The sequence below is a fragment of the Maylandia zebra genome, linkage group LG1, assembly GCF_041146795.1.
Source record: "Maylandia zebra isolate NMK-2024a linkage group LG1, Mzebra_GT3a, whole genome shotgun sequence".
In the NCBI taxonomy this organism is placed as follows: Eukaryota; Metazoa; Chordata; class Actinopteri; order Cichliformes; family Cichlidae; genus Maylandia; species Maylandia zebra.
Window position 1 is genome coordinate 13,123,120 of NC_135167.1, and position 25,180 is coordinate 13,148,299.

At 39.8% G+C, this 25,180-nt stretch overlaps 1 protein-coding gene across 2 annotated transcripts in view; it reads left to right on the forward strand.

Moving 5' to 3' along the window:
- nfatc3a (nuclear factor of activated T cells 3a) overlaps nucleotides 1-25,153 on the forward strand; it is a 60,718-nt gene extending 35,565 nt beyond the window's left edge. For both annotated transcript variants that reach the window (XM_004539561.5, XM_004539562.6), the window contains exons 4-10: nucleotides 1,361-1,560; nucleotides 2,077-2,249; nucleotides 2,675-2,815; nucleotides 7,297-7,352; nucleotides 7,477-7,603; nucleotides 10,300-11,376; nucleotides 22,146-25,153. In XM_004539561.5, coding sequence (XP_004539618.1) covers nucleotides 1,361-1,560; nucleotides 2,077-2,249; nucleotides 2,675-2,815; nucleotides 7,297-7,352; nucleotides 7,477-7,603; nucleotides 10,300-11,376; nucleotides 22,146-22,195 — 1,824 coding nt within the window. In that variant the 3' untranslated portion in view covers nucleotides 22,196-25,153. The remainder of the gene's footprint in view (nucleotides 1-1,360; nucleotides 1,561-2,076; nucleotides 2,250-2,674; nucleotides 2,816-7,296; nucleotides 7,353-7,476; nucleotides 7,604-10,299; nucleotides 11,377-22,145) is intronic.
- The last annotated feature ends 27 nt before the right edge of the window (nucleotides 25,154-25,180 follow it).

The window sequence follows — 25,180 nt, forward strand, 5'->3', positions numbered from 1 at the left end:
TTTTTCCACTGCTTGATTTAATGTAGGTACTGCCATACCTTGACTTCTTTCACAAAGGGGAAAATCTCAGAAGCAGCAATTAACAGCAAAAGAGAGGAAGATGCATCTAATGACAACAATTCCCATAACACAGATCTCACCACTGGATCCAGTTTACCTTTTAAGAATGCTGGAAATACTTCTTTGAACTAATGTAGTTTTAAAATTGGCTTCAGATAAAGTCAGCCTAAAAACACAGAGACAATCCTGCATCAGTGCCTGCTCTCTGTTGTTATTTAGGTACATTTGTTCCTGATGGTGACCGATTTCAGTCATTTTATTTTAGCTACTTTTGGAAGAGCATACGACAGATCCCAAGCTACACCCACTTTCTCTCTGTCAATGCACCAAACACTCTGTACCAGGCATTGACACAGCGGTGTATGACGCAAACCTGCAGGGAGGAAGGGTTCAACAGCCAGCTGTGGTGGGGTTGAGGCTTGGCAGTTCCTGGGGTGAAACAGCAATGAAAGGCCTTGTTCTTTTCTGTTAACCTCAATGGGCTGCCCTCCATCTGAGCTGGAGGTGTGGACTTGTGAGGCAGTATGGTGGGAGTGCGTATAAAGGGGGGTGCCATCCTGCCGTCACGGAGTCTGCCAAGTACAACATTACAACAGTAGTGGGATTGTGCAGTCTGTGTATTTTTTTTCTGTCCCTATGAGCAGGAAAGGTTTTGCTCTCCTTTCCATCTTTCCCTTGTCTCTACCCAACCTACAACACTTTTACTTCATCAGACATCTCACCTGTTTGAGTTCAAACCAGAGCTCTAGCTCTCGAAGGACAGCCAAAGAGCATTGCCCCTCACCAGTTTGGTATTCATCAACCACTACATTCAAAAAGCCATTGATTTGTATTAACCTTTTTTTGAAATCTCAACTAGTATCACACAGATCGGATTTTTTGGTTATGTTTTTTCTTAAAACTCGTTTGATTTAGCATCTTGGCAGTTACGGTAATTTGTACACCATTAATTATTAATGTGGTACTACTGTAGAAATACAACTTTTTTTTTGTCTTGAAACAGCTGAGTACATGAGGTTTACTTGTCAATGATGAGCGGGTATGCAGAGGGAAAAAATTAGAAGTCAATTAGTTGAAAACATCAGTGTCAGACTGGTGGGAGGCCAGAGTGTTAGACAAATCTCCAGTGGCTCTGCCAGAAATATCACAACATCCTGGACCTGTCAATAAGATTAATTCCAGAAAAGGTTGCTTCTTAAGGCAGTGGAAATGAAGAGTATTCTTTTGTTAGCACCTCTCATCTGGAACCCAAGGACTAACGTCTGTTTTTGTTCTGTGTTTCTGTCTCTGTCTGTGTCAGCTAATTGGCTACAATGAGAAGCCCATCAACCTGCAGATGTTCATTGGAACAGCAGATGACCGTTACTTGAGGCCGCACGCCTTCTACCAGGTGCACCGGATCACTGGGAAAACCGTAGCCACAGCCAGCCAAGAAATTATGGTCTCAAGCACCAAAGTTCTCGAAATTCCTCTCCTCCCTGAAAACAACATGTCAGCCAGGTAAATGTCAAGACCACTTCAGGGTTGCATTACTTAGTTATGAGTTTACCACCATGAAGGAAGTCATGTCCAATGAAAAATAACCTCTTTGGAAGATATTACAACTATGTATAATCATAAAAGGGGATTTTTTAGATTTTCTTAATTTAAACCAACAGGAGGGTCGGGGGCCGAAGGAAAATTTGAGTGTTTCCCATGGAGCAGAGAACCTAATTTTATTAATAAATTTAGGATCCCTATAACAGCAGAATGATTAATTTATATAAGACCTGGTTTCATTTACATTGGAATTAATGGGAAGGGATTTTGTCATTTACACTTGTAATAAATCATATTCACAGGCATTTTTAATTTCAACAGTTTGAGCAATTACAACCCGGCTTCTTGTTGCCAATCCCCTGCTGGGCTTGTGGTTGGTTTTTATCACTCCTAGGCCTTTACTACTTAAATATGTCTTAGATGCTTGCTATCCCGGTGGTGCTGTATTGGGCCAACTATTTTCCCATTACCCTGCAGTATCGACTGTGCTGGCATACTTAAGTTGCGGAACTCAGACATTGAGCTGCGGAAGGGGGAGACGGATATCGGAAGAAAGAACACACGGGTCCGCGTGGTGTTCAGAGTGCACATCCCTCAACCCAATGGGAAGGTGCTGTCGCTGCAGGCTGCCTCCATTCCTGTGGAGTGTTGTGAGTGTCTGCTTCCTAAACTCAGCTTACACACATAAAAATATTCATTCAGAAAGCCAGAACAGGAAAGATACAAAGATAGAAACACACAAACCTTCTCACATACACACTTGTTTATTAGCAAGCTTGCAGCAATTTAAGATTTGATCTGCTGTGGTTACTTTAGATAAGAATGTTTGATAACTGTTAAAAATGTAAATGTGCTCAGTTTTTTCTCTTCCCTTCTAGCCTGGTTATCTATAAAGCTACAAAGACCTACAAAAATATATAATACATAATTCTTCTTTTATACGTAGGATTTCAGAGAGGTTTTAAATCTACAGTCTGTTCTATCTTTATGTTATACCTTATATAACATAAGGTCACTTATAATACAGCTCAACAAATAACCATTCTCTCCTCAACCCTTTCTATCCCACTTCCAGCCCAGCGGTCAGCTCAGGAACTACCCCAGGTGGAGAAATCCAGCCTGACCAGCTGTCTGGTCAGCGGGGGAGAAGAGATGGTCATCACTGGTGCCAACTTTTTCCCAGAGTCTAAGGTCATCTTCCTGGAGAAAGGCCCTGGTAAGTTTTGTGTTCGCACAGCAGCTTAGCCTTGAACCACCCCTGCAGAATTAATGCGTGCCAAATGTGTGTGCAAAAATATTTCATGCTTTTTACAAGCCACCATGAGTAAAACATTAAATGTGTCATTTCGATCTGTATAGTTTTAGTCACAGACCAAACCTACTCTTCTATCATTTACAGTGGGATATTCTTCCCGGTGAGATCATATAAACCCACGTTTTATGCATTATTGCGAGAGGTCTTGTGCTTATTCTGCATTTGTATTACACATTTTCTGTGCTGTTACTAGACCGTGACCTCTGTTTTCTCGAAAAAAGACAATATCGGGAGAAATCAGTATATATTACAAAAGCGTAAAATTATTCCTGACTTCTTTTAACAGTGTTGTTAATGTTTCTGCGTCACTTCTCAGCTACATTCACAGCTATCATTATATTAGCCTCAGGGAATTTCTTGTTCCAACAAGCTAATTTGTTAAATTCCAAACAGGTTATGTGAGTTGGTTAGTTGTGCTTGCAGTATTTTTTAAACATAATAAACATTTTAAACATAATTTTTATTAACACTTAAACAATTAGTACATCATCATTCGTGCTTATGTTGCAGTTGTCACTGATTTGATCTTTGTTTAAAAATAAAAAAAAAGAATAATATCAATGCTATAATCTGCCACAATAAGTGTTATTGCGGCAGATTATAGCGTTGATATCATTCTTTTTTTATTTTTAAATAAAGATCAAATCACTGCAGCAGGACCCCACCCTCAAACTGTTTGTTTTGTTAATCACCCATCCGTTATATACTCAAACACTGTAATTGAAACGATTAAAATGTTTAAATTATTTTTGTGCAGCAAAGTGATTTTTGTAATGTTGATGGCATGAAAAACACCTACAGACTCAAGTGTACAATACATGCCACAGTTAGTTTAGTCCGTCATCTGTCAGCAAACATGAACTGCTAAAGCTAAAGAGCAGTGGAGATGGGGACATCTCTGCATCTACAATAATGACAATCAACTGGGCTTGCATTTGGTATGCAAGTGACAAAAACTTGCTACACTACTAAATAATACTGGTGTCGTGTAAAGAGTATGTGAGTGTGGGGAACAAGATGAATGTAAAATTCTATAATGAAAATGTATTAGTTTAATAAATACTAAAGATTCCCTTGTGGGATTGATAGTGTCTATATATCTATCTAGGCTGAAAAAAAATACTCAGGATATAGCTACATCCAGATCATTTTGATTTAAAGCATGCAACTTTTATTACCTTTGCCTCAGCCCTCACTAATCTGGTATTTCAAGACCCACTAAATGACTTTAACCAAAAGTGATTCTGGTCTGGGTTTAGTTTGAAAAATCCAAGATTGTGGCTTAGTCTGTGCAGCAAGAAACTGAGACTTGTTCAGACAATTGCACAGGTCTCGTCAGTCTTAATATAGCCATGATAGTATAGCTAGGCACACATACTGTACATTGCTTGATTTCACCCTGCGTGTGTAAGTCCTCTTTTTTAAATGCCATTAGTACACTTCCACCTCATTGTCTGTCCAAACAAAGAAATCTCTGGTCTTTTTGTTATTGCTGTTCATCTACTGTAGTATTTATTACATAAACCAACCCTCTGATTCCTGATTTACTCATGCACACACTTTGCCCCACATTTAGAAAGAGAGCTTTTGCATTTAAAACATTGTTTTACAATGAAAACGCGTTGTACATGTAGCCTCAGTTAAACCCCCATGGTATTCATCCAGTCTCTGTTAAGTGGGCCTCTTTCTCTTCCTTATCCTTTCTCTTTTATACATGACTCTATAACAACAAATATAATAGCTGTTACTTGGGATGGAAATTTTAAATGCATGAGTTTTGTTGAGCCAGTCTCTGCTTGCCTGAGGCACTTTTGTGATGAAGAGCTACAGAATCAAGTTCACACACGGCAGAAAGGTTGAGTGATGTTTCTGTGAGTGAGTGAGTGAGTGAGTGAGTGAGTGAGTGAGTGAGTGAGTGAGAGGCATTCTGGAAAAAAAAAATTAAGGACAAAAAAAGCTGCCTGGAGGAATGTGTTTAGCTCTTTAAGGTGTACCAGGTGAAGCATAGCATAGAAATGTGGAAACCTTCAAGAGGCACATCTTGGGTAGGGAGAAAAGCTGGTGCATGAACGCAGTGGACTGTGGAAGAAAAATATGAAAGGAGAGAGGGCAATAATGTTGATTGGGTTTGTGTAAACGATCTACCTGATTATGACTAATCCGCCTGCTTTTAGTGCAGAAAAACACTGATTGGAGTAAGTATTGGAATGGAAGAAAAAAGAGAGGCAATGACAGATATTTTTCCACGGCTTCTCATAATTGAGGGACAACAGATTTATGAAAAACTAGAGATTTGCCCACTGTCACTCTTACTTACATTGCAAGATGCTACTAAGTAAGTTTACTATAAACGGATACAGATCCAATCTATATCTGAGTTGGAGTGAGAGCCTATTAAAGCAGATAGATGTTTAGGTTTGTTAGGTTTTGCACAGTTTTAGTATGAATCTTGTTTTTTGTTAATTTAATGCAATATACAATAATTGGAGATGGAAACACAATTACACTAATTTACACATATGTATTTGTTGTTGCTACTCTTTGTCAAATACTGATGTTAAACTGAGTCCATAACTGGTATGAGTCAGTTTTTACAAGCATGACTGTTTATAGAAGGGGTTTGACTTTAAAGGCTACCTTGAATTGTTTCAAATACAGCCTGGTTACTCCAGTGTTTCAGCTGTAGCTTCTTAAAAAGAAAAAGCCCACAGTTGCAATATAAAAAGCAATCACCCTTTATATTTTTATTCTGTCTCCCAGCACAATCAGAGCATGTTCTTTCCCTCTGTCTGGAGTGTGCAGGGTGTCTCGATGAACCGAGTTATTGTCTCGGTGGTGGTATGAGGCTCCTGTCGAAGCTTGTTGTCTGACAGAGCATGTGGGGCCCTTGCTGCTGCCTGTTGAATGTCAACATGCTGTGCTGCTGTAATGCACTGCTGTCGGCTTCAAAGGCATTCAAGGTCATTTTCTTCACTGAGGGGGAAAAAATTCTCTTTTTATCAACAGGTTAAGCTCTTCTTTTGCAATCAAGTGAATCTGTCTTTTGTGCTTACTACAAGTAAGGCTAATGTTCTGTGTGATCAGAATACCTTCTAAAACCCATAGTTGATTTTGGTAGAATATGTTACAATGACTCTAAGACTGCCTCTTAGGCCTCTAAGACTGCTTAGTTTGCTGGGATCTACATGTAGGTTAGGCCTCTCTGCAGACTTGTTGCAGATGCCTGAAAGTGGTATTTGGGGGAATCCTTTGGTTTTTGTGGAAGAGGCTATGCAGGTGCACATTTTACTTGCACCATGTAGGCGCCCTGAAAAAAGGTTCTCAGAACCTTCACAGACATACGTCCTGAAAAAAGTAACTGCAAATTAACACAAGCTAAAAGGCAATTGAGTAATTTATTTGTCACAGTTCATATTCTTCTGAATGATGCAGTGACTGATTTCTTCCAGCCAGAGTCCAAACTTGTCAGTGTTTTCACCCCAGCTGCTTCCCTTCAAGCAGCTGCCCTCATAGGTGTCTGGCCAAATAATTAGATCCCTCATAGGAAAGCTGGAAAAGAGGTTTTCCAGCCAGAAACCTGGCACTTACTTATGTTAGAATAAATACAACTATTCCACTGCTTTCTCCATAATTTTAACCAGGCAAGACAAACAGCATGATATTTGGATTACTAAAGGCTCAGAAGCCAGATTTTCTTCGTAAGGCTTTTGGGCTTTTAAATCTACATCATTTTGACGTCTCCTGATATTCTGAGTAAACTGAAATTTTTACTTTTCCAAGACCTTTGGCTCTTTTTGAGCCATACTTAAGAAGGCTGAAAATACAAAGACTCTGCAAAACAAGTTTCAAAACAACTTACTTTAAAGTCTCTGAATTAAAGTGCTTTAGTCAGTAGTGATCATGTATAGCCTGCCGTTTTAGTTAGTTAATAATTTTCTCGCTGTATTTTATATCCCTCTTTTAGTGTATTTCAAAGTCGCAATGATTCAAGTTGTGTTTGGCCTGAAGCGGTATTGTAGTGATGCGATAAACTGATGCTGTCTGCTTCACCATTATAGCTTAGCCTCCATGATTCACGCACACAAGTTCTCAGTAAATTCTTCACCGAAACTCTGCTTCACTTTGTTGTTTTTAGCCGGGCTGCCACTCAGGAGCAGTTGATGATTTTTTGATATATTAGTATAACCTAATGTGTGCAGTTTCATTTTCATTTTGAGACAGTGCTGATGATTTCAAAAATTCAAAAACAAACTTGGGAGTCCCTTTTATGTGTATTCAAGAATTTTAACTTTGACATTACAATCTCTGTCAATCTAAAGTCTCTTGCTTCTTTATGCAGCCTTTTCCTTTTTTAAAAAAAAATTCTAAACCATTCGTTCCAGATGGACGACCACAATGGGAAGTTGAGGCAAAAATAATCCATGAGAAAACTCAAGGTGTAAGTAGTATTTATTTACTTTTATTTTTCTTTGACTTTGTAGTTACATTATGTTTTTTTTCTTTCCACAGTGCTTTTAACTTTGTGATATGTTTCATGACAAAAAGTCTCAATGTTTTTGTAGTCATGCATTGTGGTGGAGGTCCCTCCGTACCACAGTAAGAGCGTGAGCTCAGCCGTGCAGGTGCAGTTCTATGTCTGCAATGGCAAGCGGAAAAGGAGCCAATCACAACGCTTCACTTACCTTTCAGGTGAGTTGAAATATTCTTGTGTTTTTTAACAGAGCGGCTAAGGGTCCTTAAAAGTCTTAAGAACAGATTGAGAAAGAAAGAGCTTTAAAAATGTATCTTAAATTTAGTTTTGAGGAGTTTGGGCCATTTCTGCACATTAAGATCACACAATCCATCAGGACTGTTAACACCATGGTATTTTTGGAGCAGACTAAAGTCTGATCCACAATCCAATCTAGGAAGTGAAAAACAAATATTAGATGAAGGTGATGATCATAGTTTACTTCAAGATTTCTGTTTAACCAGCATTTTTAGTTTCTACAAATGATACAGAAATGTATTAATTAGACCTGTAATTATAAATGAAAGTCTTCATTAGTCAAGACAGAATTCAAGGTGCTATTATGACTTGGTGACGATGTAAAAGGAAGTAGTGTTGCACAGGCTATTGGAATTGTTATGGGTTTTTTTATTAACCAAAAAAATCAGCATTATTCTAGTTACCTAATTACTTAATTAGTTACTGAGTTTAATTGATGTTTAATCTGATTTGATGGTGTTTTAGACTAAAGGACCACATGAGGAATTGGGCACATAGTGAAAGTAAAAGCATTTTACCTTCAGGTTGTGTCAGACTAATAGAAAATGTTCAGATAATACTGCAGATTGCACGTACTGTTGTAATACTAAATGTCTTGTAGCTTATCAAAGATTTTGTGTTTTTTGACGTTAATAAACGTATGTAAAAAAGCGTTTGAACATATTTGTAAACACAGATGGGCTTTTTTTAGAGTCTAGATTCATAATATCTATGAAGCGCCTTGAGGCGACTTATGTTGTGATTTGGCGCTATATAAATAAAATTGAATTGAATTGAATTGAATTGAATAACGTTTTTTTTTTCTTAATTAAGAAAGTACACAATTACTTCATTTAATATTTTTGCAATGTGAGATAATACTTTAAGCATTATTTGGCATTGCTCCACGCTTGTGTGACACCCCCAAGTTAATGACAAAAGTTTAAAACATCATGTTGCACGCTTCTCCACGGGGGCTTTGCTAACCTCGTTTCTTTCTTTCTCTCTCCAAAGAAAGCATTGCTGTGGTTTAGAGAGGGCTCTTCCACTAACAATAACATTAACACCTGCCAACTGTTTATTTTGTAAAGCTTTCTCAATCCAGAGCCAACCGTTTTTTGTTTTTGTTTTTTTTTTCTGACATGCACTGCATTTGCATGATACAGATCTTTTGCTATCCAGGAAACTTTTATTATACATTGAGTGTGAGTTACAGTGTGAAGTGTACTTATTTTTCTTAAAACGTTAAGGAACTCAGTCTTAACGTTTTATTGTTAAAGTTTCTTCAATATTTCAAATCCTTTTTCGGATCAAATTTATGTCTTGTTATTAGATATTGTTATTGTGTTTTTTTTTTTTCCCTCATAAAGCAAGTCAAACTGAAAACATAGTTGGCGGAATATATTGACATGTGAGCATTTTGTGCAACACATCCAAACCCTTACTTTCACCGCAGCAGTGTGTATAATTGTGTTTGTGTGTGTGTGTGTTTATGTGTATAAGCAGCCTTGCCCATCCACCCACCCAGCCTTTCTGTTTGCAAGCACGCCCACTCTGCACAGGCAGTTCCTGTTTTCCCCGTTGACAGATTAGTTCAGCCAATTACAGCAGAGTAGAATAACCCTGCTCAGTCAGTCAAGATGGGTCGCTGACACCACTAGTGTCACCACGGACACCGCCTCCTTTATTGTGGCAAAAATAGAAAAAAGAAATCTGCTAATCAGTCGGTTTCATGTTTCATCGTGGGCTGCTGCAGAGGCCCTGGCCCAATTTAAGAATGTGTTCTGAGAAAACTTGGAGAAAAACTGATGAACAAATAACCTTTGTTTCTGTTTTGGTTTTTGAAATCGCTGCATTGTCATTCAGGTAACGGGGATAAATCTCACGTATTTGGACTAAATTTTTTATAAATTTCGGAAAATAAAAGATGAAAACATCTTGAGCTTATTCATATACTGTTTATATTTGTATTCCCTGGCTCCTTTTCAAGCCATTTCAAGTTTAAAAGCAACGTTACTGTGCCTCTTGCCTTTTAATCCCAGAAAGTGATTAAAAGCACAGTCAGTGAACTCGTTGGTTCTGTTGGTCTGATCCGGGCTGGGGGGCATTCAGCTCTTCTTCCCACACAACACTTCACATGATGGCAGCCAGACTGACAACATATGCTCTCTCTCTGATTCAGAGCTGGATAAAAATAAAACTCACTGTCACTAGGCACCAGATTGGGAAATAGGTTACTGATTGGCATAGCAGTGCTCTAAGCTGTCACAGTAAAAGGAAATGGCCCCATTTAGTATAAAAAATTTGGGAGGTTTTTTTTTTTTTTAATTTTATATAGCTTTAAGGGTCTTTTAGTCTACTTTCAGCCTTAAACCACAATTCTGAGGAAACTAGTGGGACCTGAAAATGTGGAAAAACTTAAAAATGCAACTCACTTTTGTAGCTGGTTTAGGTCCTTGGACTACTGTACCTGAAGCAAAAATAGCAGTGATATTGTTGATACGGCAACACTCTGGCTTGATAAATGCATATATTGCTTTTATCTATGTTCTTGCTGTGTTTGGTTGGCAGACATGACTGACTGTGTGATTTTTCTCATTTCCCTTCCTCCTGTCTGTGTGTACCTCTGTCCCTTTAGTTATGGTTAAACAGGAGCACAGAGACGAGCTGGACCTTCCTGCGGTACCTCCTATTTCCATGCCCCGGGCACCTGCTGGCAGTCTGGTGCGCACCCAGCTGCCTTCTCCTGAGCTGGGCCACCCATCGGATAACCTTCTGTCCAGCTCCCCTCATGGCCTGGCCACGGGCTCCGGACCTGGCCTGCTACCCGTGCAGACCCCCTGCCCCTCCCTGGGCTCCCCATCTTTCCAGCACCTGCCCCAGCTCCAGGGTCGCATTTTGCATCACCCCCCTGCAGACTGCCAAATGACGTACCACCCGAACTCTGCTCCCCTTTCTGTTCCTCCTCATTCTTCCTACCAGCCCATGCAGCACAGTCATGGTCACAGCCTGCCCTTCAACGGCCAGCCCAGCCTTTCTCCTCAGGGCTATGAGAGGATGCCATTTCAGCAGAGCCCCAGTGCAACATCACACCCAATGGGCATGGGAATGTTGTACCCCTCCTCCCCTTGTTCCTCACCAACCGCTCCATCCTCTTCAACAACCAACCCCATTGAGGGTTCCCCACAGAGCCAGCAACCCCTCTTTCCTCCCTCATGCTCACATCTCCAAACGCTGGGAAGCTATCACTGCTCTCCCACCCAGGTGCCCTCCCCAGGTGGACACCCCCTAACAGGGCAGCACTCCACACCACTGCAAAGGGCCATGGGCTATCACCCAGTTAGTCAAAGATCAGCATCATGTCCCACAACGTCCAGCGCCCCTCCTCCAAGGATGGTGCCCTCTCCCCACTCTGGGCCTTCTTCTCCTCAGCTCCACTCATTGCCGTACCAGTCTCCCACCTCATCTTCACCCACCTCAGGCGGCAGCCCCCTGGGGCCACTCCAACAGCAACATTCAGGACAACTTTCTCCCCAGGCTACAAGCCCAGTCATGACTAGCCTTTCTCCGGCAGGAGTGGGGCCTCTGGTTCATCCTCTAAGCCCTCAGGGGCCCTTCCAATCAGATGGGGAGAGGCTGAGTATTAAACAGGAGCCAGAGGACAGGGAGCCCACCTTCCGCTCCATTGGCTTACAGGACATCACACTGGATGATGGTGAGATTCAATTCAATTCAATTCAATTCTTTATTTATTTGTCACATGTAGTTATAACTAGTACAACACACAGTGAAATGTTTTTTCCGGCTAAAAAGTACTCCCCCCCCGACTGTGCATCTTACTAAACTTATAATAAAAAAATATCTATATAAAAGTATAAAAATGTATAATATCGTGCAAAATATTAAGCTGTAATAGTTAAGAGCTATAGTGTACGTATTTACGTAAATACAGATGTAAATGATAAAATACAAATAAAAATAAGGATAAAACTCAAAAGAAAATTATATACTGTGTATGGAATTGTCCATCATGTTGTCCGATTTGTGTTTTGATTGAGGAGTCTCACTGTTTGTGGGTAAAAACTCCTCCTGAACCTTTCAGTTCTTGTTTTCAGGCTACAGAGGCGTTTCCCTGACCTCAGTAGCCTGAACAGTTTGTAAGCGGGATGGCTGGAGTCGTTAGTGATCCTGATGGCCCGGGATCTGCACCTTTCAGCGTAGATGTCCTGCAGTGTTGGTAAAGATGTTCCCATAGTGCGTTCAGCTGTGCGCACGACCCTCTGCAGGGCTTTCTGTTGCTGTACTGTGCAGTTCCCGTACCACACCGTGATATGTATGACCTTATATTCTTAAAACATTTCCTGTGGGTTTAGTTTTTATTGCCTAGGCTCAGTGGCTACCTTGTATTTTAATAAACAGTGAAACACGTGTAACCTTTGGGAGAAAGTTCAATGTTTAGAACTAGCTGCCTTTACAATTTTAACTGTCATTACGTAAAAAGAAAGAGCTGAACTCATTCAAATTTGACTGTCTTTCAGAAGTACCGGTAACACAAAACAGACAAAGCAATCTGAAATAAAAAATTAAAGGTTGATGGAGTAATAGTGTAAAAATAGTAATTTCTATTTTTTTTAAAATTATTATTATTATTATTATTATTATTATTATTATTTTAACCATGCTTCTTTCTCTCTGCAACCCTGTTTTGTTCTGTGTGTAACTATGCGTCTTTGACTCTCACTCAGTTTTCTGTCAGTCCAGCCTTCAACTCTCATTATCACATTTTCCTATCCTTTTACACAAGATATTTAGAGCACAACCATCTGTGATCAATCTCATTTTCAGTCTGAAACAAGGGACCGCTCAGGGATTAAATTTACCCTACAATATGTGACGCACAAGATAAATTTGTACCTGATGATGTAAAACAATACACAGCACCAGTTGTTATATTTTCAAGAGGCTGAAACCTTGATGCCTGATAACAGTGATAGTGTTTCATCTGTCACTGCAGTGCACAGTTGTGTACACAGGTTCATTACTGAGGGGTCTTGTGACTTCGTATTGGGTAACATAGACACAATAAGACTGATAGCTGTAGTATCGTATTAAAGGGTCTAATTGTGGACTGCAGAGCTTCTGTATCTGTGGCAGCAGTTTGGAGATTAATTACATTTTGAATGTTTTGGCTTCTTGGAGCTGAAGGCAGGGAGAGGATTGCATCATTTTGTGCTACTTGCAAAGACTGTGGCTGGAACACGACGACTACGTTTGTGTGCTGCTGCAGTAATTACATCCTGTGTGTGCTTGTGTGTACTTGAGCGTGTGTGTACCTGCACTAACAACTCTAATTAGCATGCTCAGAAGAACTTGTTGACTTAACAATTGACCATGAAGTCAGCACATGCATTTAGCACCTTTTTTTTTTCTCTCATCCATGAACTTCTCATCCTAAAATATGTTAATCCACACCGTTCTAAGTCACCTACCTCCTTATCTGTAGGTTGTGTTACCACTACTGACATATTCAAATGAGAGTTCTGAAGATTTAGGGTTAATAAGTAGCCTGGCAAGGCTATGTAAGGGAAGTGTGATACTGCGTTCTAGAAAGGGTCAGTCTCATTAACACAGCACTGCTCGCAGTAAGTCGTGTGAACAGCTGGTGGCGTTCTATAGTGCATAAAACTTAAGAATACATATAGCTATTCCCTTTTCACAGCCTCATTCATGTGCACACATGAAGTCTGTTTAGCTGCTTTTTTTTTCTTCATGAAACTTTAGCGCAGTTTTATTCAGCCTCTGCCCCTGTCAAACACGGAGACACAGTCACTTTGAAAGTAGCTGCATGTACTCAATCTCTTATTTGAAAAAAAGTGTGAGAAAAGTTTGTGAGTGACACAGTTCAGACGGGAATGTAAGCTCTCCCTTTGAGCCTGTGGCTAAAAATAGCTTTCTGTGCCAGCCCAGCTCTGTAGGCCATGTTTTGAAGTAGAAATGTGGAGTTTTTACCCGGCTCTGAGTTTTAGGAGGTCGCAGCACACTCTCTTAAGTAGACCACATACACCCCAGTTTGGCAGACAGGCAGATCAGGATGAACACAAATTTTACCACAAGGGTTTATGAATTCATGAAGCGTGGCGATAAACCTGCATTCTGGTTTCATAATTTGAAAAAAAAAAAAAAAATCTAAAATTATGACTTTTGAACACTTGTACATAATTATCATTTGTTTTCTGATAAAATGCGTCTTGTGTTTAGAAGAGTTTGTTCTCAGACTGGTTTAATATAGACTCACTATTTTTGCATGGATGTCCATCACACTTAAGCTCAACTTTTGCTGTACTACCATAGACTGAAGTCGGCGATAGAAGAGGGAATACAAATGTGTAGAAAACTGCTCTGATTAGCAAGCAGATGGCACTTGTGACGCACACCATAGCATGCGCGAGATGTGTGTCTTGGTGCGTGTGTTAGGGAGAGATTGTGTGTATTGTGTTTGTGTGCATCTTTTTGATATTGTGGAGGTGTGTGTGTGTGTGTGTGTGTGTGTGTGTGTGTGTGTGTGTGTGTGTGTGTGTGTGTGTGTGTGTGTGTGTGTGTGTGTGCCTGCCCGTACAGAGCAGGAGACACAGGAGGTGAGAAGACAGACTGACAGACAGATGGACAGACAAGTCCTGAATCCAAACCCACTGCAGGGTCACTCAACTGAGACGTTCAATCTGAAATGTTCTTGGAATCTGAAATTAAATTGAAGTGTAAACTGAATAATTTAATGATTATGTACAATGTGTAATGCACATTTGAAATTTTCATTCCTGTCTAAACACAGAAGTGTATTTTTGGAGAAACAGCACTTAAGATGTATATAAAAATTACATAGATAACAATTGCTTCTTTGTGATACAGGGGCAGCCATGCTTTATTTTTATTAGGCTTTGCAGTGAAAGACCATAAACCACAAAAGCAAAGAAGTATCTTCTCAATGTAAAAGCAACAAGAGATTTAACAGAGTGTTTCTAAAATGTGGAGCTTTTCTACTGCTTTGATGTCTGAATCAAAACAGAACAGAATATAATTGGGTGGTGTCTTAATGGAAAATGATCAAAGACACTGTTTTTTTATAACAAATTTGGTGTATAGAGCAAGATTTATCAGAACTTTAACCAGAAAATGAATTATAGTTTCCATTTAGGTGTCGTATACGTGATTAATAGGTTTATAATCCGTGAGATTGTCAGGCAGGTTTTCCAAGCATCTATAGATACACGTTTGTTTGGTGACTGTATGAGCATGGTAGCGGCTTAAAGAATGCATAGTGGTCATGGTGACAGAGTCTGAAGCTGTTTTGCTGCCAACCTGTGCACTTAACTAATTAATCTGCACGTGACTGTCTTTATGTTTGCAGAGCACAGCTGGGAAAGAATAGCATGTGTGTTATTGGCTTTGTTTGCATGTGAGCAGTTGCTGTAGTGTCGACACTGCACGCAGCGTGTGTCCACAACAAAGCCGGTCTTTTGTCTGCGCTGCCCTGCCCAATTTCATAGCTGCCCCAAACTGTGAGCTATGGCTTTGAGGGTTAATATTAGGCAGAGCCCTGCTGCTTGCACTCCTCGAGGCAGAGACACTGGCACAGTAAAGACACAGAAACATGCACATTGAGCGACACGTATCATCCTGTGGATGTCATCAAATATGCCAGGCAGTGTCCATCTTTAAATATATGTTTTTATTGTTCTGTTTTTCTGTGTTTACAAGGAAAGAGACTACATACAAATGAAAAAGTTTCACCAGCTGTTGCTAAAAGGACAAAAAGCATTTTGTGGTGGAAGAAAAATCTTCACGTTGGGAGATTTAGTTTTTATTTTTTTGCTCCATCTTTGTTGGTCCACACAGATTTATCTGCTAAGCAACATTTTTGCACTAAAAAATGTTCTTGCTCGTTATCTAAAGAGCACCACTAATCTCTTCTTCTATGTTCAGTGTGATGGTGAATGCAGCACTAGGTTGGCTTAGCTTAGCTTTCATAATAGAGTTGGGTTATGGAGCAGCTAGACTGTCTATACCATTATGTGACAAAATCCACCCACCAGCTCAGTAGTGCTGCTTCACACATGCATACAGAGTTTACAGAGTTCAGTTACTGGGCCACTTCATGAAGTCTGCACTTAATGTCCAAATGAAAGTGATACTTGTTTCTTTAACAGAAAGATAATCTGCTGTTAAGTCATGTGTGAAGGTGCTAGCAGATGGATTACTTTCACAGAAAACAATTTTTTCCCGTTTCCAGTCTTTGTGAATTCACCAGCTGTTGTAGTTTCATATTAGCAGACAGAAATAATTTGGTATGTACCAGGTAATGAGAGGCATGTTATAATGCCACCGAAACCAACGACTTCCCATTTTACTTATCTCTAAATGATAAACTGTCATTTGTTTATTTAAAGTCATTTCATGATGTGCATCCTGCAAATGATGTGTGCACCATGAATGCTACAAATAGCTGAGAACTGGAAAGTTTGTAATTAAAAAAAAAAAGTGGTGAACTGGCCACTGACCAAGTAATCCAAAAAGACTGTTTCTCAGCAGTTGGCCCTCCAAGGGGGGGAAAGCCAGTAAATATTGGATTTTAACTTTGAGAAATACAGCTACAGCTTTCTCTTAAATGAAATTAAACATAAAATTAGACTTTCAAATACCTTTTTGTCTTTGGGTCCTTTTCTAAGCTGTAATTCATTGATATTTTTTCTTGGAATGAAAAGTTAATTTGTCGAGTCGCCATCACAAACAGATTTAAGTCATTTGCAGAACATTATTTTTTTCATGAAAACACAGAAAGAAATTAGTTGTTTTGTGTGACAGTATGAAGTCTCTAACACATTAGAGTTAGAGACTTCATACTGCCATTAGGCAGAAGAATAACACGGATAACCCCAAACTCCTGATTTGCTGGCATAAACGCTGTAAGCAGTGAAAGGAAAATAGATTTCCATTAAATGCCACCGCTGCTCTTTAAAAACAATGGCAAACATTTGCTGGTCTTTTCCCCTCAAACAAGTGGAAAAGGACTTTCTGTGTCATCTTTCCACACAATTAGGGTCTTAAAGAGTTTAATGCAGATGTCTTGGCAGACGCAACCTGGTATGGAGACGGTGCCAGTTGCTGCATTTTTCGTTAGAAGAAGGGAAAGCCTAGAAGTCCCTCTGTGGTAATAAAAGTAGTTTAGCTCGTACGTTGTTTTTTTGTTTTGTTTTGTTTTTTTTAAATATGCATATATGATATTATTTAGGAAAGTAGTACTGCTGCTTTTATGGTTAAGGTTTTTTCATTGTTTTTTTTCTCTGTTGCTTTGTTGACAGTCTGTTTTTTGTGCTCTTAAGCCAGGTATGGAGCATTGGTGCTCAACTGGAAAATTAATACTAGTCACCACATTTTCATGCTGCACAAGTAAGGACTTGACAGATTGTAGTAAAGCAGTTTTCACTCCCCTTGTAATGCTGTGGAAATGTGTGTTTGCAAGCTTTTGTGTGTGTTTGTGCCCGTGAGCTTTCGGTGAGTCACTTTAGCCTGTTGATGCTACGTTGCCGCTGCATTCCTGTTGGTAGCCAAAATATTACAGGAAAAATAAATTTCTTCTGTTTGTTCTTAAATCTAAAAGATTTCCTGCTTTGCTCCTGAAATATCTTTGGATGTTAGACTTGCTAATGAAAGTATTTGAAGATGTCACTTTTTTTGAAAATTGAAGTGGGGAAAAAGCTCTAAATCTGTTGTTTTAGTTCAGCTTGCAGCTGGTAGAAAATGACAGTTTAAATGAAGAAAACAAAAAAACAAAACAATAGTTTATACATTTTATTAGTGGTGTGGGTTTTGGAGATGCCCCCCAAGTGGCCATTCAAACTCCAGTGGTTTCTGTTTTAAAACTGTCTTCCGGTCATCCGCTAAGTGGAACCACAATTCTGTGTCTTCGTTGAAAGGCGAGAGTCTTGCGAATCACTTACCGTTAGATCAAATGGGAAATCCACAGATGATTCACAGAGATGAGTGACTTTGAGAAACTGAGACTTTGTAAAAAGCTTCTCCGGTATGCTCTGTGCCCTCACCCACCCACTCACTCACTCCAGAAGTAAAATTAAAATGAAGCATAAAGGGATCACAGAGAAGCAGCTGAGATGAAGGGTAAATGGAAATAAAAGGGGGGGGAAGACTTTTCCGGAGCAGGCCTGGAAGATTTCAATACCAGTTCTATCAACTGACCGTCTATTTCCAATGTGTGTGATCAGTCAGTGGCTCTTTTACTTAAAGTTTGCTCTCATAGACGAGGCTTTGTGAGGATGTGTGCATGTCATTACAGGGCCCTGCAAGTGGAAACTGTGTGCTTTGATATTCCCTGTTGCAGGCAAACCGAGTCTTGCTTCCCTCTGTTCCCTTTGCGCCAGTATTTTCCATTGTGGCATGTTGTCTTCATTTGCTGGACCAAAGAATCACTCAAACTTTGAGCTATTTGCTTAAGCCGCACTGCCAGGGTAATGTTTTTAATGCCTGGGTCAGGGAATGTTTTTCAGTGTGTCATAAAGAGTTTTGATAATTACCCACTTTCCATTTCGACAGAAGACATGTTTATCGTACTGAATGACCATCTGCCTGTTTCACTTCTGTTTTGCATTTTGGAAATCTTTTCAATATGCCTATGCTTTTGACATGCACTTTAGAAACGTGAGCTAACCCAGTCACAGTGGTCTCCTGCTAGATGTGAAACCTCCTTTCAGGGAAATTTAACAGAGCCCCTGATACCACTTCAATCACAATATGCAAATCTGACAACAAATTCATTTCTCACTTAGCAGTTTATTTCTAAGATTTAAAATCTGCCTGACATTTTGTAGCCACGCTTTTTTTCCCCCTGGGTTTGAGGTAATATCTATAATATTCTGGACCTTCTAGCTCGTTGTGACTCTTACCGAGCCTACGGGCAGACAGTAGTGGTGCTTAACACAAAGAGTTTTCTCTTTCTCCTGCATTCAAAAACAAACTTCTTTCGTATTTGTGCTGGAAACTACACAACAGTGTATTGCTAAAGATTGGATGAGAAAAAAGGTCTGCATGCATGGTGACTGGAAAAATTGTCCTCCCTCTAAGTTAACATCTTTAATCGTGCAACGCAATCGATGATTAAGAGAGGAGGCAGCACTTCATGGGTTTCTTTTGTTCTTTTCAGTCAGTTAAAAGATTTAAATCTGTTAGCTCCCAGAGGATTGAGTGATCTGATTGTAGCCTTTACAAGTAGGAGTAACTGTAGTAATGGTAGTAGGCTGACTGCAGATGTATATTTTGACTAGGGAGCCCCCCTCCCAGTCATCTGCAGAGGATCTCCCTTCGGCTGAGACATTCAGAGCCACAGTTACTACGACAGGCAGCGCTGAATCACTGGTTTTCTGTTGCACCGTCATGAACAATACCAGTAAACCTGAGAAAATACTATGGCATATGAAACTAGTCATAGCTTATGCGCGACTCAAACCTCTGTTTCACTTCTGGTTATTGATGTGTGGAGCTCCAGGTTAAATTGAAGCATAGATTATCTGTTGCTCAGTGATGAGGGAAACGTTTTATTTTTACAGACTGCGATGATTGCTCAGTTGCTTACTGTTGCTTTGGTTTTGGCCTTGTTCTCCTTAGAGATAAGCGTTTTGGTTTACTGACCTGCTAGCTCTAGTTTTTAGTCCACACGTTAGAACTTTTGTTATGAAACTGAAGCTGTTCCAAGTAGTTTGTTGAATTGAATGAGAAGGGAAACAGAAAAGAATCGTAAATGGGCAGAGGTGGAGTAAACTCCTTTTCCGTTGTATGTCTCTTTTGAGATGGAAAATCTCTTCCAAAATAAGTTCTGCTTATTTCCGACGGCCCCACACGAAATTGTCCAAATTTGCATCGAGCGCTGATGTAATATCGAGACCGAAGCCTCATGAAAATATTTCTGAAAGTTCATTTTGGGAAACCTCACTAGAGGGTTGTTGGTTTTTTTTGTTTGTTTTTTGAAAGAGAGCGAGAACAAATTGAATCGAAATGAGCGGAATAAGTGTAAACTTTAGCTGGGTTTTGTGAATTTTTATGCTAATTCCTTTTTTTTTTTTTTGTCTCTTCTTACGTATTTATCGGTTGATAGATTAATGTTTGCCTATGCAACAATCTAATCAGTACAGCGGAAAGTGATGAGTTTTTGCAGACGCCCACTTAATGTCGGTCTGTCGCACTTCACACTATGTTGCTCATATTCCTGTGGTATTAGGGCAGATTCACTCCCTTGAATAAACAGAGCTTACCACATAACGCTTTAGCTGTGCAGAAGGCCTGTAAGCGCAACTCTGTAATGTGTACCTCTAATTTGATCCATCAGTGCTCACAGTCATAATTTTTCTTACACACTAAAAGCAATTTAATTACGTTTAGTGTAGTTAAGTGCTATTAAGATATATTCTAAATTTGATCTGGATTAAAAATGCAAGAAGTCAAATGTTAAACCTTTATTGAACTTCATTAATCTGGTGTTACAGAAATAAAAGAAACTCAGTCTATAGCTGTGTCATTTTATCAATACAGCTGCTGCTCTGGCGGTCCTTTAACAGCTGTAAGATGCAGTTTATTTTGAGCCCAGCTGCAGCACTTGTCTTTCAAAAGGTCACGGCCTTTAAAGGAGATCTGTGGTCCTCCATCAGAGCTTTATTTCACATGAGGAATTATGTGACAAAGCAATGAACCAGTCCACTTGCATGTTATACGTCAAAGTTAGACTGTATGCTCAAAGGTAAATGTTTGCTTTGATAATCACACGGTAGTCTCATAAGTGCGTGGTGTTGCTGTGAGTGTGAGAGTGTGCGCGCGCGTGTGTGTGTGAACATGGTTGACATGGGAAAGGAAGAGCCTCCCACGCTAACAGGATGATGTGAGTGATGGTGGCCAGACACAAAAGCGAACAGCAGAAAACACAAATAAAGTACACCAAGGCACTAAATTGCGCTTCTGGTCCCATGACAGACTGTGACAGACAATCATGTGTTCAATTTGAAAAAATGAACTTGAAGTACTCTTGAGTTTGAGGAGGCGGCGGTGAAGCTGTGAAACAGATATAAAGGTTAACAAAATAAATGTTAAGACTTCTTTGTTTTGCTGAATTTATTAAGGTTGTGTTGCTTTCTTACTCCACTTGTATTACTTTATAGCGTTTATGCGTGTTTGTGTGCGTGTTGTTAAATTTGAATATGGTTTCTTTTTTCTGAAGAAACGCTCTTGGCTGGTTCATTTGCTCATCGATGACTAAGTCGCTCCCTGTCACATATTTTAACTGAGTTACAGTAAAGCATTTGCTTATAAACTTCTCAGGAGTGGGGGCTTGATTTTGCACTACAGATGCACATGTGGACAGAGTGGGGTGGAGAAGAGCTGCATTTTGATGGGCATGCACAGACATATCTGCCTTTGAGTGCTGGTGTCACACTGGGCCAGAGGTCTTTGCTACACCCACCCAAACCAGTTTGCCGAGCCTGTCTTCTACACTCTGTGTTTTTGACCTGTCATCGTGTCATTTAAAACACTTAGGGAAACCACATGAAGAAGTCAGAGGATAAAAGGTGAACTCATACATGTTGTAAGAATGGAAAAAAAAAAAAGAAACATTCACCTCACATTTTCCATAAATTTAAAATAAATGAAAGTGTTCTTACTCTTTCTTTCCTCATGTCTTCCTCACCACGTCAAAGTAAAGCTGATTTACTTCATGGCTGGAGTTTTTACTGGCTCCCTGCTGTGTTTCTTGTGGTCCCAGTGTGAGTTCTGAATGGAGGCAGCAGATGTAAAACAACCATTCAGGCTGGCTGGAAAACAGGCTGAGAAAGACTTGCTTGTTATTTATTTAAAATCAGGCTCTAACTGAGTGTGTTGAGTAATTAACCTCGCTGTGCCTGAGTGCCTCTCCGGGCTCAACAACGTGTTTAACAATAGATTGGTTTTACACAACCTTTTTGCCATGCTTACACACCCCATGAACGGGCCTGAGGAAATGTACTGAACCACCATTAAATCTCTAATGAAGTAATGGACGGCCCCGCTGGTTGGCCAGCTGCACAGGAGTGTGTGTTTATAGGAGTCAATGTGCTGTGCTAACTGCTAACATTTCTTGGACTTGAACACTGTTTAGAATTGGCACATTCAGTGAATGGAATAGTTTCTCTCATTTGCTATGTCAGGAGAGATTATATCTCACGTCAGAGCCATGACTTTGTGACCTTTGTGTTTGCCAGTTTTTTTTTGAGTATTTTCTTTTTCCATTTTAATCTTTTGGCAGTTTGAATTTGCTATTTTTGTCCTATGAGGAACTCAGGGTGAAACTGCACTGACCTCTGCTGGAAAGAAATGCAAATGTTCTGACAATATAATATATTTAAAGTTTTGAATATTTATTAATATTTTTTTTCTGTTTGTCTCCCTTCACAGTGAATGAGATCATCGACAGAGACATGTCCCAGTCCCCCAACCAGTCGTAGCTCGGCCCTTGCGCCAATCCCCTGCAACTCGTAAATCCTGCCACTTCCTCACCTCCAGTATGGACCCAGGTGCCGGTCCGGGTGCTGGTCCTGATGGAAGAAGGGGGTTGAAGAGAGACGATTGTTGTCAACGGCTGAATACAGTTGGGAGAGTCTGTTCCAAACCACAAGGATTTGCAAGTTCACCAGCCTGAAGAAGACACTCGTCTGATTTCTTTTAAAACTGTTTGTCCTGTGAAGAGAACTTGATGCTGAACTACACAGATTAAAAAAAAAAAGTGAGCAGGAGGATGTTGTAGCCATGCCAAGTTAGAGCCAGGGTAAAAACTGTCAGAGAACAATAAGAAACCGTTAAAAAAAAACCCTTCTTTTTCTTCAGCTCTTTAATGATCAGGGCTGTCTGTGACCCTTCAAAGCACCCAGTCTTCCTGACCAATCAGTTCTCACCTCTGTGAGTCTTGAGCACTCAACTTTTTTAAGTTTGTCTACAAGAGACAACTTAATGCGCTGTCGTCGCCCTCTCACCAGCATTGACCTTTCTTATGAGAATAAGAGATGCTCAGTAGTGCACAATCACAATGAGCCAGAAGGCTGTGGCAGTGCTCTCAGTGTTGCCAATTTCTCAGGCAACACTCTTAAGCACCAGGGTGCTATAAAATATTCAGGGTTAATTGAACATCAGCAAAAGTGTGGCAGAACAATTAAGAGGTGAAATTGGCTTAATAATGATCAGAACACCCATAATTATTTCAGAAAAAGCTTTGCTAGCCAAGCTTTGCTGTCAGGCTGAGTGAGTAAAATTTGCTGTAATGATGATGTCCACTCTTTTTTTCCCCTTCTTTTCCCTCCTGTAAATGATGAAAATATTCAGATTTAGAGGAGCGGGGTCCTGGCAGGTAGAACGAGCTCTTGTGGCACCGGTCTCTTTCGGATCTGCAACATTCCACAACTTTTTGTAATCTTGCAGCCGTGTAGATATCTGTACATTAATTCCCATACACCACCATACCCTAGCTTTTCTTCTCCTTTCTCCTCTGTTTCTTTGCCTTCTTCACATTGAACAAATGCCTTATTACCAGTTAGGAGCTTTCAGTGGTGGCGAAAGCTTTTTGTTTTTGTTGTTTTGCACAGCAGGCTTTAAGTTTAACTGTTTCAGAAACTGATATGGGGCTCGGATTATGCGGATGTGATTTCAGGAATCCCGATGAGGGAGAGTTGGAAGATGCATGAAGACGCAGATTATTTTGGTGTTCGAGAGAAGTTTTTTCATTGGTCCACAGACACAGAGCTTTCTGCCTCTGACACTTCCCCAAATCTCCCAGGGCCCTTTGTGTGCCTTCAGTTTCCTAACAGCAGTCATACTTCTAGTGGTATGAGAGCTGAGGCAGCAATTATGAGAAAGTATTTATGCATAAAAATGTTTATGTATTGCACCCTGTTTAGCAATGAAAGCTGAAATCCAGGACTCCAGAAAACAGGAATCGGATGTATCGGGGGGGTATCCCACATCCCTCTATTAAAAACAATCAGTCTTTGCTGATAACAATCCAAGACTCCTCCTTCATCCAGGATTTATTCATTCCCATTCTTTCTCTCCTCGCAGATGTGCAGTGCCTGTACGGCGGCAATAACAAACCTGAGGAAAGAGCATCTTCAGGCAGGTTTTTAGTCAGATATGATGTGGATGTGAACAGACAGATACTGATTTTGATTTGAAGATTTCCACTGGTTTCTGCCTTAAGCTTGACAAGGGTGAGGAGTGCTCAGGAGTGTTTTCTTTAATTATGGTTTGAAGTGAGTTTCCAGGTGAAAATGATTATGCTATGCATTCAGACTCTGCCTAATGCCTTTACATAAGAAAAAAGACAAAAAAGAAAGACCTTGATGCCTGTAGGAGTAGACTCTAGATGTGTTTTAGATGCTTGATTGATTCCGTTAGCATCCTGGATTCGTCCATCAGCCAACCTGCTTTGCCGAGGACGCGGTGCAAGCATCTTAATAGGTTCAGTTCTGAGTGAGTGTGCAGATGAGTGTTTGATGTTCGTACCAAATATGCTGTACAGAAGACAGGAATCTTAAGAGTCCTACTTTCAACAAGAGAAGCACACACATGTATTTTAGGCTATGCAAATTGTAACAACAGCAAATGTGAGATATGATGTTATATATGAGAAAGGAGATTATAAAATAGGTGTAAAGTCGCTTATGAACTTCACAGAGAAAAAAAACTGAACCTTCAGATAGTGCGAGTATCATGTCACTATGTAAACTATTAGAATGCCTTAACTCTTGTTTGAAAACCAGTTTTCAGTGTGTCTGTATGCTGTTCTGGGTTGTTGTTATTTTTCTATGCGTAAGATATAAGTCGGTAACTATTATTGTTATTTTTGTTTGATTTTTTTTTTTAGGGGGAATTGTGGACTTTAAGGGTGGGGTGGGAGGGAAAAGATGTTTTGGGCTTTTTTTGCATAAAGCTGCTTCTGCAGTTTGAAAGACGCGAGTCTACAAAAAAACACAAAATAAAACAAACAAAACAAGCAAAAAAACCCCATAAAATTAAAAAAAAATGTAATAAAAAAACTAAAAAGAAGCAAAACCAGCATTGACAGTAAACTCTGGCTGCTGCCCTCGTCTGTCATAACCAAAGACCGAACAATATGTTCCCACTTTACATAATAGTAAAGCAACAGAGACTGTACAACTCTATTTTTGATACTTTGAAATGGATGTCATTCCTAAAAAAGGTGGGGACATGAGCGTCTCATATAATAATAAGGGAAATACAGGTTTAGCTTATGTTTACCAAGCCTTGTATTGTCATTTCTTGTATATTTTGTATGTTTCAATTTTTGTAATTTTTAAGACTGCAGTGCTTTTTGAAATTATTCAAAGGGAATAATACCTTGCATCATACTGTAGACTCTAGTGTATGTCAATAAAACCAAAAGCTCAGCCATGGCTTTGCATCACCTCACTTTTTTCATC